General features: G+C 48.7%; 1 protein-coding gene across 2 annotated transcripts in view; it reads left to right on the top strand.

Annotated features, from left to right (window-relative positions):
- The window catches only part of ACSS3 (acyl-CoA synthetase short chain family member 3), a 1,350,383-nt gene that overhangs the window by 368,247 nt on the left and 963,217 nt on the right, over positions 1-18,919 (top strand). For both annotated transcript variants that reach the window (XM_078674232.1, XM_078674231.1), the window contains exon 5: positions 17,945-18,085. In XM_078674232.1, coding sequence (XP_078530358.1) covers positions 17,945-18,085 — 141 coding nt within the window. The remainder of the gene's footprint in view (positions 1-17,944; positions 18,086-18,919) is intronic.

Raw genomic sequence — 18,919 nt, 5'->3', positions numbered from 1 at the left:
TCCATGGTGCTAAGTGACATGTGCCTGGAAAGAAGCCAAATCTAGGATTAATAAAAATTTGTTTATTTTTCTTAGACCATGGTGTTTCCAGGTAGGTTTGAACCTTTTTTTTCTTAAATCCAGAGACAGTTGACCATGCGTGGCTAGGTTTGACCAGAAGCACAGTGCACAGTAGAGTGTGGTGGTGTAGAGTGCACTGGCATACAGTGCAGTTGAAGAGTTGTGTAGAGTGGTGCAGAGTAGAGTGGGGTGTCATAGAGTGCAGTGGTGCAGAGTTGAGTGTTGTAGAGTGCAGTGGTGTAGATTAGAGTGGCATAGAGGGCATTGGTGTGGAGTGCAGTGGCATAGATTAGTGCAGAGTAAAGTTAGGCAGAGTGAAATTATGTAGTTTATAGCAGCATAGAGTGCAGCGGTGCAGAGTATGTTGTATAGAGTGTATAGGTTTAGGGTGTAGTGGCGTAGAATAGAGTGGCAAGGAGTGGGGCATGGTGGATAGCAGTGGAATGGCGCAGAGAGGAATAGAGTGCCATAGAGTAGATTGTTTCAGAGTCGAGTACAGTGTCGTAGAGTGCAGTTGTGAACGTAGATTAGAGTGGCTTAGAGTGGAGTGTCACAGAGAGCAGTGGCATAGAGTACAGTGGTGCATAGTAGAATATAGTGTTGTATCGTGTAGTGGCGTAGAGTGCTGTGGTGTAGGGTGATGCAGAGTATTGTAGAGTGCCATAGAGTGCAGTGGGGCAGAGCAGTTGGAAACGAGTGCAGTGGCGTAGGGTGCATTGGTTTTGAGTATAGCGGTGTTGCGTGCATTGGCATAGTGCACTGTTTAGAGTAGATTGCCATAGAGGGCAGGGGTGTAGAGTTGAGTGGTGGAGAGTAGAGTGGCATACAGTGGTGCAGCGTAGAGTTGAGTGTCTCAGAGTAAAGTAGAATGCCGTAGAGTGCAGTGCCATAGAGTAGATTGTATCAGAGTAGAGTACAGTGGAGTAGCATGGAGTGGTATAGGGTAGATTAGAGTGTTGCAGAGTATGGTACAGTGGCATAAAGTGCAGTTTTGCTGTGTGGAATGGCAAAAAATGGAGTGCTGTAGAATGGAGTGGTGCAGAGTGGAGTGGTATAGAATGCAGTGGTGCATAAGTAGAGTGGGGTTGAGGGCACTGGCATGGAGTAGGGTGGTGTTGAGTAGAGCGCTGTAGAGTGCAGTGCCATAGAGTGCAGTGGTGCACAGAAGAGTGTAGTGGTATAGAGTGCATTGGCGTACAGTGCAGTAGAAGAGTTTTGTAGAGTAGAGTGCAGTGATGTAGAGTGTGGTGGTGTAGAGTATAGTGGTGTGGTTCAGAGTAGAGCAGAGAGGCGTGGAGTTCAGTGGCAGAGTGTGCAGTGTTGCAAAGTAGAGTGTCATAGAGTGCAGTGGCATAGAGGGCATTGGTGTAGAGTGCAGTGGCATAAACTAGCTCAGAGTAAAGTGAGGCAGAGTGAAATGATGTAGAGTATAATGGCGTAGAGTGCAACGGGGCAGAGTAGATTGGCGTAGAGTGCAGTGGCAAAGAATGTATTGGTTTATAGTAAAATGGTGTAGGGTGCATTGTCATTGAGTGCAGTGGTGTAGAATAGAGTGGCAATGAGTGGCACATGATGGATAGCAGTGGAATAAAGTGGAATGGCGCAGAGAGGAATAGAGTGCCATAGGGTAGATTGTGTCCGAGTAGAGTACAGTGTCGTACAGTGCAGTGGTGCTGAGTAGATTAGAGTGGATTGGTGTAGAGTGCAATGGAGTAGAGTGAAGCGATATACAGTAGTGTAGTGGCATACAGTGGCTTGTGATAGAGTGGCATTGAGCGGTGCAGAGTAGAGAGCATTGGAATAGAGTGGCGTAGAGTAGAGTGGAGTAGAATAGAGAGGTGTAGAGTCCAATGGCATAGAGTGCAGTGCCATAAAGTGATGCAGAGTTGATTATACTGGGATAGATTACAGTGGTGCAGAGTAGATTAGCATAGAGTGCAGTGCTGTAGAGTGCATTTTATTTGTTTTATATTTTATAATGTTTAAAACAAAGCAGGGATAAGAAAATGGGGTACAGAACATAATACATGAAGCAATCAAACACTGCAATATAGGTGCATCATGTGGTACATAGCATACGGCAATCTATCAAATGTAGTGCGCCCTGGCTACAGTGGTGACATCTCCAGGACTTATGCATGCTATGACAATTGCACCCATGATGATCAGCACGAGGAGGGATAGCCGGGCAGAGGGCAGGAAAGGGAAGGGGGAGGGTGGGGAACCCACAAGCCTGGGAGAGGGCGATAGACAAGACATCTAGAAGAGAGAAGAGAAGTAGGAGGTAGAGTGGGAGGAGGAGGAGGAGAGAGGAGGGGACAATCTGGGAAGGGAGATAGTGGGAGGGTACCCACAAGGGCCAGGGTGAGCTTAAAGATCTAGGGCAGCTGGCAGTGCCCGTCCCTTCTGCAGAGGATAAATAATATCTAGCGTCCGCCTTCCTGAAGGAAAGGTGCCCAGGTGAGGAGGAAGGTCTCACCTTTGTTCTGTAGGTTATGGATGACTTGCTCCTACGAGTCCATCTGGTACATGGCCGAGAGCCATTCGTCATGAGAGGAGGTGATGGGTGAGCGCCAGGAGCGGTGGATGCAGGTCTACACCTTAGCAAGTGCTGTGTGGAGTAGGCGGCCCTGAAAAGTTGAGATGTCTGGGGAGTCAGTAAGGTTGTGTAGTAGGTTCAAAGGACGGGGCAGAGGTGCTGTGACTGGCAAGGTCTTGCTTATGGTGTTGCCAAGTAGCTCCCATAAGGATCGGACTGTGGGACAGTTGCAGAGTATATGAACCAGGTAGGGATCGCTTTTGTAGCACCAGCACTTAGTGTGTGGCAGCAGGCCTGCCACTTGCAACTTTGTCGGGGTCCAGTGCCGGTCATGTAGGAACTTAAAGAGACAAAACTTCAACCGCGCCTCCCGGGCACCACGATCCGGCTCCTCCAGGAGTTTCGCCCAGTCCTCCAATTCATATTGTACGTGGAGCCTGGTTTGCCAATTGATGCAGAGATTATTGAGTAGGGTAAGGAGAATAAAATGGCGACTCAAGAGGCTGGAAAACTGGAGAGACCAGGGTCTCGCATCCAAGCATTAGATGAGGCAATGCTGCAGCTGGAAATACCATTAGGATTGATGGTATGGGAGGCCAAACTCCGCATGGAGCACTGCATAGGGTTTGAGGGCTCCTTGCTTGAGCACCTGTTGCCCGCAGAGTGCCACACACCCCAGTTCAGTACCTTGCTGCCTATGCTGAGGCCAGGATTACTCCACAAAGGCGCATGTTCATGGAGGAGAGGGTCTAACTCGAAAAGGCAGTGGTCCTCTGCCACCATTTTTCCATTGTTTGGAGCATCAGGTTCTTAGGCCCGGTATGGGTGCATCACCTTCATAGAGGGGGTATAGCCCCTGAGGGCAATCCAGCTTGGTATGTTCGGCCATTGCCCACAACTGTAGCATCCCATGAGCATGTAGGTGAGCTGGGCCAAGTGAAGAGCCAGGGCGTGATGCTCAACTGAGGGGAGACCCAGGCCTTCAAAGGATTGATGGACCAGGAATTTACTACTAGCCACCCAGGGCTGAGAGGACCCCCAGACAAAGAACCTTATGCCCTTGTTCATGATCACAGCAATGAACAGGACACCAACAAGGGGAGCATGCCAAGGACATAGGTGACCCTGCCCCACAATGAGAGGCGGAGGTGGGCTCACTTCTCGAAGTCCAGCCTAATGCGCACCAACAGGTGGTCGAGGTTATCCATCACTATGCGGCACATAGTAACAGATAACCTTCCACTGAAAAGTATAAGCTGATATCGTGGCACGTGTGGTAACCCAGAACATTGGAAATGCCTTGTTTTTGCCCCAGTTGACCCAGTAACCAGAGAGCGCAGCACAGCCAGAGACAACTTCCAAGATGGCCAGAGTGAGGGGGATAGGTCCGAGAGGGTAAGCAGGATGCCGTTGGCATAGTGATAAATGGTTGATGTCCCTCTTGGAGTGGGGATGCTGGTTAGACACAGGGATTGACGAAGAAAGACTGCAAAGGGTTCCATGGCAAGAAGGAACAGGAGGGCTGACAGCAGGTAACCTTGCTGTGTCCCTTAGTGAACTGGAAACTGGTCTGAAAGAAATCCCCTACAGTTAACTTGGGTGGTGGGTAAGTCATAGAGCCATTAGACCTTAGTTATAAAGTCCTTACCCAGTCTGAATCTCTGGAGGGTCCCAAATAGGTATCCCGACTCCAGCCTTCTTGGCCTCCAGGGAGAGGGTAAATGCATCTTCATGCATGTCCTTGGCTGACCACCGGGCGTGACCGAGTGTGCAGAGGTGGTTCCTGGAGGAGCGCCCGGAGATGAACCCTACCTGTGTATGATGAATTAGGGACTGGATGTCCCCATTAAGCAGGGAAATGGGTCTGTAGCTCCTGCAGAGTAGGGGATCTTTCCCGGGTTTAGAGAGAACCACGATTACAGCTCTGTTGTAGATGGAACTGAGGGAACCCGAGTGTTCATCCTTGTAAAATCCTCATAGAGGAAGTCCACCACCTTCTCGCTCGCCCACTTGTAAAACTCTGCAGGGATGCCATTTTCCCTTGGGGCTTTGTGGTGTGGGACTCTAGAGATGGCCTGTGTGATTTATGTCTTAGTGATTTCCCCGTTAAGCAGATCCCTGCCTGACTCATTGATACTAGGGAGGGGCAAACTGTCCAAGGCCTCCAAGGGGGTAGGATAATTTGCCACCTCTGGTGTATAAAGGGCCTGGTAGAAGGTTGCAAACTCATTTATAATGTCTTGCAGGCAATTGAGGATAGTGCCATCTGCAGATTTTATGTCTGGAATGGCCTGCGCCGACTCCTGCTGACAGAGCTGGGCTACCTGTAGCATCCCTGCCCTGTTCATAATGACGGCCTTTCTACCACTGGAGAGAATCCTCTGCCTTAGAAGTGTACAGTGCATTAAGGTCCTTGCAGTGGTGGATGGGAGTCAGGGGATTGTCAGTGTAGAGGCGGGTGAGGGACTCAATATTGCCCTCAAGGGCCTTTTGTTGCGTCACCCTCTGAACATTGGCACGGGCAGCGTCTCATCAGCTGGCCACAGATGGTCCCTTTGGCTTCCACCCACAGGATTCGGCGAGCAGTGATGGAACCCTTTTTGTGCTCTAGACATGTGGACACATGAGACCGTAGCTGGGACCTGCCCTGACGGTGCGGTAACGCAAGATGTTGTGACGCAAGGTTTTGCGGCTAGTGGAGGAGAACGCCAAGCCGAGGAAGAGAAGTGTCGGTGAGTGGTCCGATATTGCACCATCCAGGATCTGAGATTTTCAGAGATGGCGACCACCAGAAAGTAATCCAAGTGGGACTAGGTTCCATACAACGGTGATAAAGTGTACTCCCGGACCCCAGGGTGCGAGAGGCACCAGAGAACTATGAGGCCGTGATCCGATGTGATGTCCACTAAGAGAGACCGATCTGCGTTGTTGCCCATGTCCTATGGGACGGTGTGGTCAAGGACAGCATCCTGGGCTTGGTACCAATCCACCCCTATGAACCATTGGGTGGCCTCGATTTCCGCAAGGAGGAGCTGGAGGAAAACTAGCGCTTGGGTCCCATGGGTGAGAAAACCGACCAAACAGAGAGCATCCGCTCGCCGATTTGGAGTTTGAAAAAAAGTGTAGCAGCTGTTGGGGTTGGTCCAGGTCTTGAGGATAGGGAGGAGCAGGGTCCTATCTAAAAGAATCCCAATGCCACTTGTCCTAGCTGGCCTGGACCCATCTGCTGGCGCAGCCGGACAACTGCTATGAACCACCTTCACCACCCAATCGCTAAGCAATTTCTCTGATTCCTCATGGAAGAGATGTGTCTCCTGTAATAAGGCCACCATTGATGCATTTAGACTGCAGGTAGGACAGTACTTTCTTGAGTTTAATGAATGCATGAGACCATTGACATTCCAGGAGGTGGTGTGAAGGACCAATGGGACTGGGTGACACAGACAGCCATTGTAGCGTTCCGGTGGTAAGGTGAAGGGGAGGCAGAGAGAAAGGGAGAGGGGGATAGGAACTAGAGGGAGTAAGTGAGAGGGAGGGGGTGAAATGCATAGGAACAGTGGAACGAAGGGCAGGGGGAAAAGGATGGGATACCGGATTAGTGGTGAAAGGTGGGCAAAGACTCAAGGGTAGTGATGGGACCTGGGGGAGTGAGAGTGGCCAGGAGATAATGGAAAGGGGAAAATAAAACGGTGCGTAGCCTTGATGGGAGCCGGAAAATGTGTACTGTGAGTCTAAACCTCGGAGTGCCGGAGGTACAATAGGGAGGGGTAAAGAGAGAAGGAGATGAGTTGTCAGGTTGGTGACAGAGCCCCGGGACCGGAGAGAGATAGAGCCAGGGGCTTAGGTTACCAAGGGTCCTGGGGGCTAAATAGCGGCAATGTCGAGGTGCAATGTGTGGGGGTGGACAACAATGGGGGAGTGGCACAAACATATGACCTGAGGTATACAAGGAGTAGTGTAAGGAGAATAGGGAGGAGGTGGGCCGAACAACTCCAAAGCAGGTTGAGGCCCCACCTTTAGAGTCACCGGGACCTGGGTGGCATGTGGCAGGGGTGGAGCAGTGTTCATGACAACAAACTGTCCAACAAAGGAAAACATTGTAAAGCAGGGTGGAATAGAGCATCAACACAATGCTAGAGGCAGACATTCAGGCAAATAAGGTATACTCAGACATCCATCTGGAGGGTGCTGAATGTCCTGTGGAGGAGCGGCCAGAACAGGAGTGCTGTAGCCAAGGCAAGGAGATATGCACCTCAGTCCTCAGGTAGACCAGGTTTCAGTGGGGAATGGAATTTGTCATTGCCCTGATCTGAGTAAGGGAAGCCACCGGTTTGAGGGCCATGTCCTTGCTATCCTGTGATCGAGCTAAGCAGTCCTTCGTCCTGTCTCTGTGGCGGCTCCCACCGAAACCCCTGTTTTCGCCAGCTAGGGGTGGGTTGTTTGACAAGTGGAGCTCATCAGGGGAGTCCAAAGGCGCAACGTCCATCCTGTGCTCGGAGAGGCCATCCGAGAACGAGTGCAGGTGCCCCGGGTCAAGGAAGTCCTTGGACCTGCCTTCTTTTGTGATCCACATATGTGCCAATTCGAATTGTCTGAATTTGATGTCCAGCTTCCGCAGTTGGGTTTGCAAAGCAAGAAGGCCTTTCTCTTATCATTGGTCTCTTGGAAAAATTCAGCGGCAATGTGGATCTTGTGCTACTCAAAGTCATACAGGCCTTGGGAGCGGGCCGCAGACAGGAGCTGTTGCACCTGGTCATGGCGCAGGAAGCAGGAAATGAGAGGGCGTGTCAACTCCGAAGCCTCCAGGTGGGGTGGACCTAGACAGTGGGCTCAAGATCTCCAAGGGTCCGAGAAGGCCAACACTGTAAGCATGGGGAGAAGGTCCCTTAGGAAGCTCTGAATGTCTGAGCCCTCTGCACATTCTGGGAAGCCAAAAAAACGTGCGTTGTCCCTCGGTCTCCTATCCTCTAGGTCTGATAGTTTGTTTTGCAGGTACCAAAGCCCCCGATCTCTGTCGAGGAGGATATTGAGGCACTCTTCCACTGTAGAGAGGCGGCGCTCCACCTCCTTTACCCTGTCCTGGAAGGCTTTCATATCGGCCCGGATGGCTTTTGATTCGGCAGTGAGGTCCGACATTTTGGTTTTTCCCTCCCTCCAGGCAGTGGCCGACCGCGGTGATCTCTTGAAGGATGCGGTCCATCGCGGGGTCCAGTTGCGGACAAGATGAGGTCATAGCGGCTGATGGGGAGGACATCGCCAGGGGCACAGCAGCAGGGCGATGGAGGGAGATTATCTCTGTGAAGAGTAACAGGTGGGTGGACTTGCTGGCAGGCATCGTCGAGTCTCCAGGTAGAGAGATAGGGAGTCTGGCCACCTGGGTTGTAGGTGGTCGGTAGGCAGTCCCCTTCGCTGCCAAGGTAGGGGGGCCTCAGGGGTAGATGTAGCAGGGAAGGATCTCAGCTCTGGGGGGGACGTCCCCCCCTGGGCCAGCCAACGCACATTGGGTGTTGTCACCAATCGCTGTCGCAAGCAGTCCATGCTATACGGCACTCCTCAGTATCATCTGAGCCCGCACTAGGAAGGATAGTAGATCACTCCTAAACAGCATGCTGGTGCCGGGGCCAAAGGAGTGCAGTGTCAAGGGACGGGGGAACAGATAGGTCCATTAGGTTAGAGCAGTGTGGAATGCCAGTGTTGGGCCGAAGGGTTGTAAGCGCTAAGAAGGTAGCTACAGAACTTCGGGGGAGAACACAGTCTTGCAGGGCCACAGATCATAGTAGGAGATGGGGGGTCCTCTCCGAAGAGCGGGGGAGAGAAGTCGGCATGCCACTGCCTGTTGTCCCGGAAACCCCTCTGCTCTTGGCATCTTGGGCAGATCCAGGCCAGTCCCTAGGGCATACAGAGCCACTACCAGCCACTCCTCCCAGAGTGATCAAGGTACACAAGAACTCCACTCACGCTTGGACCTGAGAACAGGGAGCAACAAAGAAAGGAGGAAGGGTGGTGCTCCACACCGACTGTGTGGTGTTCCTACAGTCTGGCTTCTATGGAGAGGGGGGTACTTGGTCCCCCAGTGATGCAAAAGGGCGGTTGGGGCAAGAGGCGCTTGGTGCTGAAAATATAACTCACTCCCCCAGTATAGGCTCCAGGTGAACCAGACCGCCCCTTGTGGTTCCTGGGGCCGAGTAGGAAAGCTGCAATCAGGACGCATTCAAAATGACTAGCAGAGCGAAAGGGGAAGGGCTGCAACACGCACCATGGGAGAGCCAGGGACCTGCTATATAGGTGTTGCACCAATGGGGCCTAAACTCATCGGTGGGTCACCGCAATGGTCAGGTCTCCAGCGGCCCCATGGCTGCCCCGATGGGCAGCTGGTGGGCCTGGGGCATTGTCAGTTAGAGCCAGTAAAGAAGAATGCCAGCAACGTTTGGTGTAGGCCTCTCCGAGATCCTCCAGACGCATTGCAGTCCGCTGAGGACAGCAAATGTCTGTGTCCATCGCTGGTGGGCCTCAGGAAGCAGCAAGGAAGGGGTCGGAGACACCTACGTCCAGGTGGAGAGACAGGGTGATGGCGATGAAGAGTTGCAGCTCAATGCCATGTCACAACCATGTTGGCCATCATTAGACCGCCACACTGTACAGTGGCGTAGAGTGCAGAGTAGATTGTAGTGGATTGGCTCATAGTGCTGTGGCGAAGAGTGCAGTGGCGAAAAGTGTAGTGGCATAGAGTGGTGTAGAGTAGAGAATTGTGAAGTGCCATGGTGGAGTGGTGCAGAGTAGAGTGCAGTGACGCGTTGTAGAGTGGCGTACTGTGGAGGGGTGCAGAAAAGAGTAAAGTGGAGTATGTATTGTGTGGTGCTATTAGATGCAACACACCTTCAATTGAAATTACCATTACATTTGCACTGACACACAGTTATACTCTTAAAAGTATGCAGCACAAACTATAATGTGTGGAAATGCCATCACCTAGTGTTTTGATTTTGTATTTTTTCCATCACACTTCAGAATTACCATAACATTTGCTTTATTTGTGCTTCTCTAAATCTGATATATCCTGACATATCCGCATAGTTCATTTACAGACATTTAACTTTTTTGTGTGCTAGAAAAAAAAATGTGCATCCTTCCTCAAGCTCCCTGGAAGACAGAGCCTGACATCTGACCTCTGCCTTTGAATGCACAGCAAATGTGACAAGATAAGAACAAGATTTAAAGGCCTGTTTACAGAAATCTTGTACTGGTGGAATAATACAGTAAATAGGGTGTGGGCAACGAAAGGGACAAACTCAAGCTGGACAGCTTAAAAAGCATAGAGCCAGCAAAGAGAAAGCAAGCAAATGTAAGTTACAGAACACAAAGCCAATGGAACGCCATGTGCATGGTGCATTTCCAGGCAAGCTCTCTGACTGTCACTACGATGTGGTTAGCAAACCAGATAACCGCGCTGTCTGGTAGGCTTTGGCCTCAAAAGTACTGTGGAGTATTACTGTGACTCCAAGAAGATAATGCAAGATGACAAGACTTGTCTAGTGTAAGAAGATAGGAAATGTGCATGAACAACAAGGGAAAAGGTACTAAAAACAAATGGTCCTGACCCTGGAATTGGTGGAACTTTCAGAAATGACACCTTCTGAAATGGAGGAGAAGCAGTAGACAATTGAGCGCAATGTCTACCACTCCTTCCCTGGAGAGTGAGATAGCTTTGGAGGAAACGTAGTAAGCCATATCTAAAAATCTTATCTAAGAAACCGACAAGAAGAAAAGTAAGCAAGTCAGATAAGATCTCTGAATTTAAAGAAACTAACTAAATCTAAAAATGACCTAACCAGGGCCATAGTGGCTTAAAGTTTAGGTCTGAGAAACTGACCTGCAACCAAAAGTACTAACCCAAACAAAATTGAAACAATTTAACAATCTTGTGTACTTAAGAAACAAATTCAGTCATCAAGAACAGTTAAGTAACAGGATGCAGATGGAGTCGATACATGTGACACCACCAAGGAGGAAAGGCCGCCAAATCCATACAAATGCATTCAGAACCTTCACATGAAGAGAAAGAAGAACGCAGATTCTTGTGAAAAAATCTAAATATAAGGTCTCAAAAAATAGAGAAGGTTGGTTTGATACAAAGTACAGTCACCTGTGTATCTTGAATGTAGTTGGATATCACAGGAGTATTAGACCCATTCCCGTCTCTATGCGGGAGTACTCCTCACCTCACCTGGCATCCGCTCAGTAATTGAGGCACCGGTCTGTCCGTCGGTACCCCTGACTGGACTAAACCGGTTTTCTATTTTTTGAGACCCTATATTTAGTTTTTTTCACATTTATCACACTAGATTGCAGTAGCGATTTCATTTGTTAAGGTCCTGACGAAAGCCTGGATGAATTAATCCATTGGCTGAAACATGTAGACCTGTCTTTTGTATTGACCTCCTACCGTTATTCTGTCAAACTGTATACGCACTGTTTTATTGTTGACACCAGGACAGCGTGTATTAAAATTATGAAGTGCCCTGGTAGCCAATTTTAAGATTCACTTTCTCACAGATTTATTCACATGCACTGCAATGTCCATCATTTCCCACTCTAAATTACAACTCCGTTTCATCACATGTAGGGTCCTAGTGGTTTTCTAGTTTGAGCCACTTATGGGAGCTCTCTTCCATTTTTCGGGAAGAGTGTAGCCTTGGACTGCAGTAAGCTCTGCAGTTGATAGGACATCCCAGATGATGATACATACCACTCCGGTGGGTTGATGGGATTCTGTCCTTTTTGAAGGAAACTTTTTGATCAGCACAAATCTTGTTTTTTGCTCTCTCAGTATATCTATTCTTTCTCTAGACCAACGGTTTTTGTTTCTTATGTATAATTCAGTTTGGGGATTGAATGCCGTTTGGTCTTTTAATATTTCCCCCAGGACTCCCAGTTTAAATAATCTGTGATAGATGCATCCCATTGACATAGTTAAGTCTGGTTAAGCTAAATGCAGTAGTTGTGTGTACTTATTGCATAAATACAAGATGAAGGCTAATCCTTCGAAAGATAAGTGACATTCCCACTCAGCATAAGAAGGCCTCACACTGGTTACGCTGAAGGCAGCCAGGCAGGAATAAAGCATTTGTACATTGTGAAACCCAATGCAAACAATGCATGGACATGGTATCTGCAGCGGGTAAGGTGGGGATGGTGCCTCTAATTCTTTCAGCTGAAGTAAAGGGAGTAACGAGGCAATAATTAAATGAACATTTGAGCGGTGATACTCATTTACTCATGTATACTTTTTGTTAAAAATAGTACTCTGGTACCTTCCATAAAATGGTGTTCCAGTTGCTTCTAAATTAAGTACAGGTGTTTCAACCAACTAGAGTAATTGGGGAGGTAGCGAGAAGTTACAGTGGTCAGTGACTTGTGCTTGAACTTCAGAAGTATATTTTTTACACAGAATAATTAAGGAATGTGAGGTTTTATAAGACCGATTAGGATTTCACTTTTAGCCTGGAAACTGTTCTGCTTGTTTCCACGAGGATCAAACGTATGACCTAAACAATGGACTACCCAAAATAACGGACTGCCGCTTCTAGCATTCTCGGCGTGTTCTTGGGTGCTAATATCGCTCAGTGAAAGTCATCCCTGGGATACCGCAGAAGAAGGTAGCAGAAATTATGTTAAGGGTCATATGTGTTTTAGAGATGGTGATTTTTGGAGGCCATTCTCTGTGATAAGAAAACAGATCTTTAGAATATGGAAAACTGGTGGTGTGCAAAGCTGTTATTTTTGGATAACTGTTTGGATCTTGGTTGGGCCTGCCGGCCTTGCTGCATTAATGTAAGTTCTCATCTAGACCTGTCCCTGTGACTGGTGTTAATGTGTTCACTTTGTGAAGGATGGTCTAGTAGAAACAACGTGCCCTTTTCTTTGATGCTCATATGCTGCAGGCTCGTTTAGTTAACTTGAATTATGTAACCACCTCTCTCTGGAGTCTAACTCTGCTTCTTACTGACATTTTGGTTAAGCTAAATTACAGCACATTATGCCGGTGGGGACATTATCGACATTATGAACTTATGATGAGCCTTTCAGCCATGTTTCAGCTCCGCACACGTGTTAGAAATGGGATTTCTCTTTGGCTAGGGCTCGCGCCAAAGCCAGGCAGAACCCACCACTCTAGTCAGGGCAAGGGAGTTACACGCAGAAGATAACCCCTGCTCACCCCCTTGGTAGCTTGGCACGAGCAGTCAGGCTTATTTCGGAGGCAATGTGTAAAGCATTTGTGCAACACACACACACAGCAGTAACACACTAGGCACACCACAAAAGGAACTCCACATGAGGTTATATGAAAATAGCCTTTGTATTGTCATAAACACATTAGAAACCTCTTCACACATTTACACTGTGCCAACTGGCACTGGCAATATTCACAGGGAACTATATACAGGACCAGGCCAATCGGGCCACAGTCAGAACCATCAGAACAGGTCACTAAAATGTAAACCACAACCAGTAATTACTGGTACCATAATGACCTAAGCATTATCACATTAGACATAAACCCAAACTAGGCCCAAACCTCATCAGCATAAACACATTACGCAATGGGCCTCACCAGCATAAATACATTATGCACTAACCCCATAAGCATAAACAGATTACGCAAGTAGGCCCTCCGCAAAACATCATAACCTGACATTAGGCATAAACACATTAGGCCCAAACCTCATTAGCATAACCACAGTGCGCATTAGGTATCCCCACCATAAACACATTAGCGTAGATACCATGGGCCTAAATCATTCTTTGGGCAACACTCCTAGTAATAGCCACATTACGGAATTCAGTAAAGCCAGGTGCTCTACCACTGTCACCAAACTGCCAACTGGCCTTCTCAAAGGGCTTTAATGCCCTATGTCCCAATGTCAGGGCCGGCTGCCAATTCTGCTGAAGAAAGTGTGCACAGGCACTGGCTTAAACGTTGCAGCTGCCCACTAATTGCTGGGCAGCTGTAGAAACTCTCTGTAGGCATGAGCACCCTGGGGGCCCTCTAAACAAACATGCCCAGTTGTTGCATTGGCCCGCTACGAGGAAACTGGCCCCAGCACTGGGGAAGAACTGGTCCCCAACATTGCTGCTGCATTCTGTCAAGCGGGGAAAACAAGGGGAGGCTTGGGTCCTGTCACTGCCTGACCTGGACCACTACAATGTAATAAACAAGAACAGATGGCCAGACAGGTTCGATTTTAACCACTACCCCGCCTAGTATAGCAAATTACTAGGTCGGACAACAATTTTGTTAAATGAATTTGTACTTTATACAAAATTATTTTGCAAAGGATTTTTCTTATGTCATCAAAAAAGACACAATTATTAACACATACATACATTCAACGAAATGAAACAAATATGAAACTAATGTATATCACAAATATATGTCACGAAAAATCACATAGACAACTGTGCAATGCCTCTTAATAATTTGGTTATGAGGCACCAGTCCTTAGTGAAAATACAAACAGACAAGTGGACATTCTAATTGTTGCTCCAGCCTACTTGACTAAACCAGCCTAAGACTTATATTTTTATTCAAAAAGGGTGCTAATTAGAGGGATTAAGCACGATGGAATATGCAATAGGAATACATTGTTTTGTCCCTAGATAGCCCCTTGTATTTTTTATCTTAGGCGGAGAGTCAACGCGTTTTGAACCCTATATTGTTAGGAGGGTTCTCCTCAGGACACGGACTGGGGGTCGCTGTCGCTTTTGTGGCCCAAAGGGGTCGAGAGTTGTCAAAAATCCCCCATATGTCTTCTTGTTTTATAGACGGTATGGACGGAAAGGGTGGATGCAGGATCGATTTTCTGAAACTCGGTATTCTTTTACCTTGGAATTGCGGGGATGTGCTTTTCGGGAACAAATTTCGGCTGGGCTGCAGACGCTGTTAGACGGCAGCCGCCGCACGGGGTTGCAGATTGGAACAATTTCTTCGGCTCCTATTTTCCGGCATCCATTCTTTCACCAGGCGTAACACGTGGGGGCCCTCTAAACAAACAGGCCCAGTTGTTGCATTGGCCCGCTACTAGGAAACTGGCCCCAGCACTGGGGAAGAACTGCTCCCCAACATTGCTGCTGCATTCTGTCAAGCGGGGCAGCTGTAGGAAAATCAGCCCTGGCACGCAGTGCCCTGAGAGCCCCACTCCGGCACTCTAACTTGCCAACTGCCCCCAAAAAGCAATGCCCCGAAGTCCCACTCCGGGACTTCTCAAAAGAAAGAGGAGGTGCTCCGAAACGTTGCTGTTGCCCGCTACAGCTGAAGGAAGCCAAGAAGCACTGGTACCCTCCATGCCTCGGGAGAGCGTCCCCAGGGGCGAGGCACCGATTCTGCGCCTCAATTACACCCCCCCCCCCCCGATACACAACACCGTCCCACTCAACGGGGCTGGTCAGGATGCCTACGATCTCCTCTGGTGCAGCACACGCGGGGCTCCCCTTTCACCACGGGAGTCCCACAAGGCTCAGCTGCTGTCCCTCTCTTCAGGTGGCATGTGGGGCTCTCTCCAGGCATGGGAGCACCGCCAACGATACCGCCTCTCCTCTCCACCCGGTCATGTTGTGGGGACTTCTCTGGCGTCCCCGGGACTTGGGTCATCCTCTACAGGGTGTCCGGGGCTTCCCTCAGCTCTCGGGAGCGGTATGCACTTCTGGGTCGCCTCCTCCTTCTGCCGCACTGCTATTAGCGGCCGTGGCAGCCTTCACCTTTGGCCGCGCTGCCATTGGCGGCTGTGCCAGCCTCCTCCTCTCCGCCCCGCCCAGCGACAGGCATCTCGCCTGGCTTCCTGGTCGCTGTGGCTGGCTCGAGCTGCGGCAGTGAAACGTGGAGTGGGCTCCCGCATATTTGAAATAGCGGAGACCCGGGGTTTGCACCCGCCAAAATATCGCATAAGCGTGGTGGGCACCCGCATATCCAATAAAGCCACGAAGCAGGGTGGGCACCCGCCTAAATAGCAGGAGAGCGGGGTGGGCACCCGCTCTCCTCAAAACAGTCAATTATAAATCCAAACGCGGGGTGGGCCCCCGCAATGATGCCTGTATCACGGGGGGAATCCCTACGACGGGGATTCCCTCTACACAGATGGCAGCTCAGCGCTGCGGAGCATACACGCTCCTCTTCTTGGGCAAATAGAAGGAAAACCAGCACAGCGCTCCCAGGGCGAAAAAAGTAGAACAAGCTCCTCCAAGGTCCTGGAGGATCACAAGCAAAAAGGGTCCCAAAAGTCTTTGAGGAATCAAGGGGCAATGCAGGGCCCAGGGAGGCAAGCCCTCATGGCAGCCCCCCCCCCCCCCCCCCCCCCTGGGCCCCAGCAGCAGTACGCCCGGCAGGAACAGCACACCAAGACTGAACTCTTTCATGGGGTCACAGCACCTATATTTATATTACAAAATCCCACTGTGTCACAGCACAGGGCTTGGTTATACCAGTCAGAACTGGTTTAGAGGAGATTTGGAGCACTTTGTTTTGCCCAGCTCCTCTCCCCTTTGTCAGGTGGGGGCTCAGTGATCAGACACACCCCAGGGGATGGAGCCAGCATTGTGGAGGGAAGGCACAGCCCTATTCAGGTCCCAGGTGCAACTTCTCCCTCCCATCTGCATGCAGATCTCTCTATTCATCACTGGGCTGACTCACCCTGTCTCCTAGCGCCACCTACACCCTCTCCGCTCCTGTCACTCACAAGCCAGACATGCAATTCACATCAGGCAGGCAGACACACACATAGTACACATAAATGCCAACTTCTAAAAGTGACATTTCTCCACCAGTCACCATAAATCTGCGCACACCATTGCGCAGCATTTATCCTCACGAGTTCATACATACTAAACTCGCCCCTGCCCTCATACCAGGAGTTACCACGGATACACTCATCCCCAATGCATTCCTATAGGAGGACAGGCCAATCTCACCACACATACACAGAGAGTGCACACACTTTACACTGGACCACAGTGCTAAAGTGCTCAGAGGCCTAAAATCACCAACACCAGGTTACAGAAAAAGGCTGGGAGAATGCAAAAAGTTTCGGGGTGAACCTGCCAAAAGGGCCAAGTCCAACAACACGTTACTAGCTACTTTTATTTTGCAACAACTCTGTCCATGCCTTTCACATGGGAACTGTTTGCTGTGTTTGTTTGCTGCCTGTTCCAGGAGTTTAGTCTGAACATTGTGAGCAAGGTCGATAAACAATGCCCTTTGTTCTTCTGTTCTGGTCAGGCCCTAGCACTTAGACACAACATACCAATGCAGCTGGTGAGAGACTAGCATTTTGATATTACGGGGATGCACGCATGTGAAATACACACTAGGAGAGGGATCTTTCAAGGGAGAAGAGCAATGCCTATGATGTAGATCTACTATCTAGGCACTAAGGTATGGAATCTGCTAACAAAGCCCAAAGATCTTCTGTTATATAATAATACCTATTCCTAGCAAGGGGAAGGAGGTTAGGCTGAACTGTCTTTTCTCTATTGTCTTTTCATTATGACATCTCCCTTCATAATATATGACCTTGTTGCTATCCTGTCAATATTTGTATTATGCATTTGTCTGCTTGTTGTGGCACGCATACTGCATTATAGAGCACGATAGTTCAAATAAATATTCTTCACTATTTCATGTCTCTCTCAGATTTTATTGTGGACAAAACAAGAGTGCAAGCGAAAGGGTTTTGCCTCGTTACCGCGAGTCTTGAGTGTTGTGCTCCGGGGTGTCTAATCATTTGCTTCTCTGTGAGTGTGTAGGAGAGCGAGTGAGACACTATAGTTAGTCTGCCCTGGGGTGTGGGAACTAAGGTGGTGGGAAGGCTTAGCCCCCAAACACCGAGGTCCCATAGTCCTGCGCATAGTTCCGTGTATGTGCAGAATCCCTGCAACAATGTGAAGGCCTTCGTTCCGGACATACTCACAGCATTACAGTCTATCTATATGATGTGAATTCAGAGAGAAAACCTTTTGAGAAGTACCACTTGCTTGCAGCACTAGTTCTACCAAACACAGTCCACTCTATCAATATTAACATCCACCACATAGCATTTAATGCACCTGGTTCTTTTTCATGGAAATGCTCAGTGGCTAATATGTGAATGCTAGAAGCGGCCTATATTGAAAGACCAGGCTGGGAAGTGCTGTTGGTGAACGTACAGGAGATTGTCATTTTCAATGTTTTTTTGGGATATCTGTGATGAGAGACTGAGTGAGTGACTGCAGTACTTGAAAGCCTGGTTACAAACACATTAACCGTCGAAGACATACATGTATTTCCTTTAAGTGACTATAGGATTTTTTGTTTAGGAAACTGTCCCTTTGGCTGCAGGACGTGACCTCGACTGGAATGAAGAGCTGGCGAAAGCCCACCCCCATGACTGCGTTCCTGTCCTCTCAGATCACCCCCTCTATGTTCTCTATACATCTGGCACTACGGGGATGCCTAAGGTAGGAAATATATATATTTATGGAAACCCTAATGGTCTGTCTGCGAAGTCTGCCACTCTGGTCACTGTATGCATCCTTTGTCGAGTATCTTTTATGCCCTGGCTCATTTATGTCCATTACCTGCCTGTGTACATAACTCGCGTTAACAGAAAGGGTGTTATTTGAATTAATCTAAATCTCACAGAAAGCTACTTAGTGGAGTTTGAGTTGAGGTGGTTCTTTGGCAATCCTCTGCAGTGTTGTATGGGACTGTTGAGCTGTGTACTTGGAATGCATAAAACTAAAACAAGAGGCAATTTAATGGCACAAAGGCATGGAAATATTGTAGAAATAATATGCCATGTACCCCTGTTTTGAGGTTTTTTTATTTTTTATGAACCCTTACTACTAGTACAATGTGGAAATGAAGGGCTCAGCAGCGACATGGGGATTCTGGGAACACTTGATGATGTGCTGTACTATACCATAAACAATTTACTAAACCAGTCAGAGGAAAAGCAGGTATTTAGCGCCAGATTTGTCAACACATTGTACATATAAAATGCACTGCTTTTGAATTTGAGACTGGGTTCCGTTAAGTCTTGCTTCAGCTCGAGCATCTAAAATACGATTATACCTGTCAGAAAGTAAAACCCACGGATTCACAGCTCTCTCCTGCCAGGCTTTTCCACTTCCTCTCATAACTCTTCATGCTTTGCCTGTGGAGTCTCAAGTTATTTTAAAGCATGGTGCATTACACACAAAGCGCGACACCTATAAAGCGACACTTTTCTAAAAGGAAAAATCATTGTTGCTGATGAGTCAAGAGGATAAGAAGCAAAGACATAGCGCCAA

Source organism: Lissotriton helveticus, chromosome 1_1 (assembly GCF_964261635.1).
Source record: "Lissotriton helveticus chromosome 1_1, aLisHel1.1, whole genome shotgun sequence".
Taxonomy (NCBI): Eukaryota; Metazoa; Chordata; class Amphibia; order Caudata; family Salamandridae; genus Lissotriton; species Lissotriton helveticus.
The sequence above is the reverse complement of the archived record's forward strand: the minus strand, read 5'-3'. Positions and strand labels throughout refer to the sequence as shown.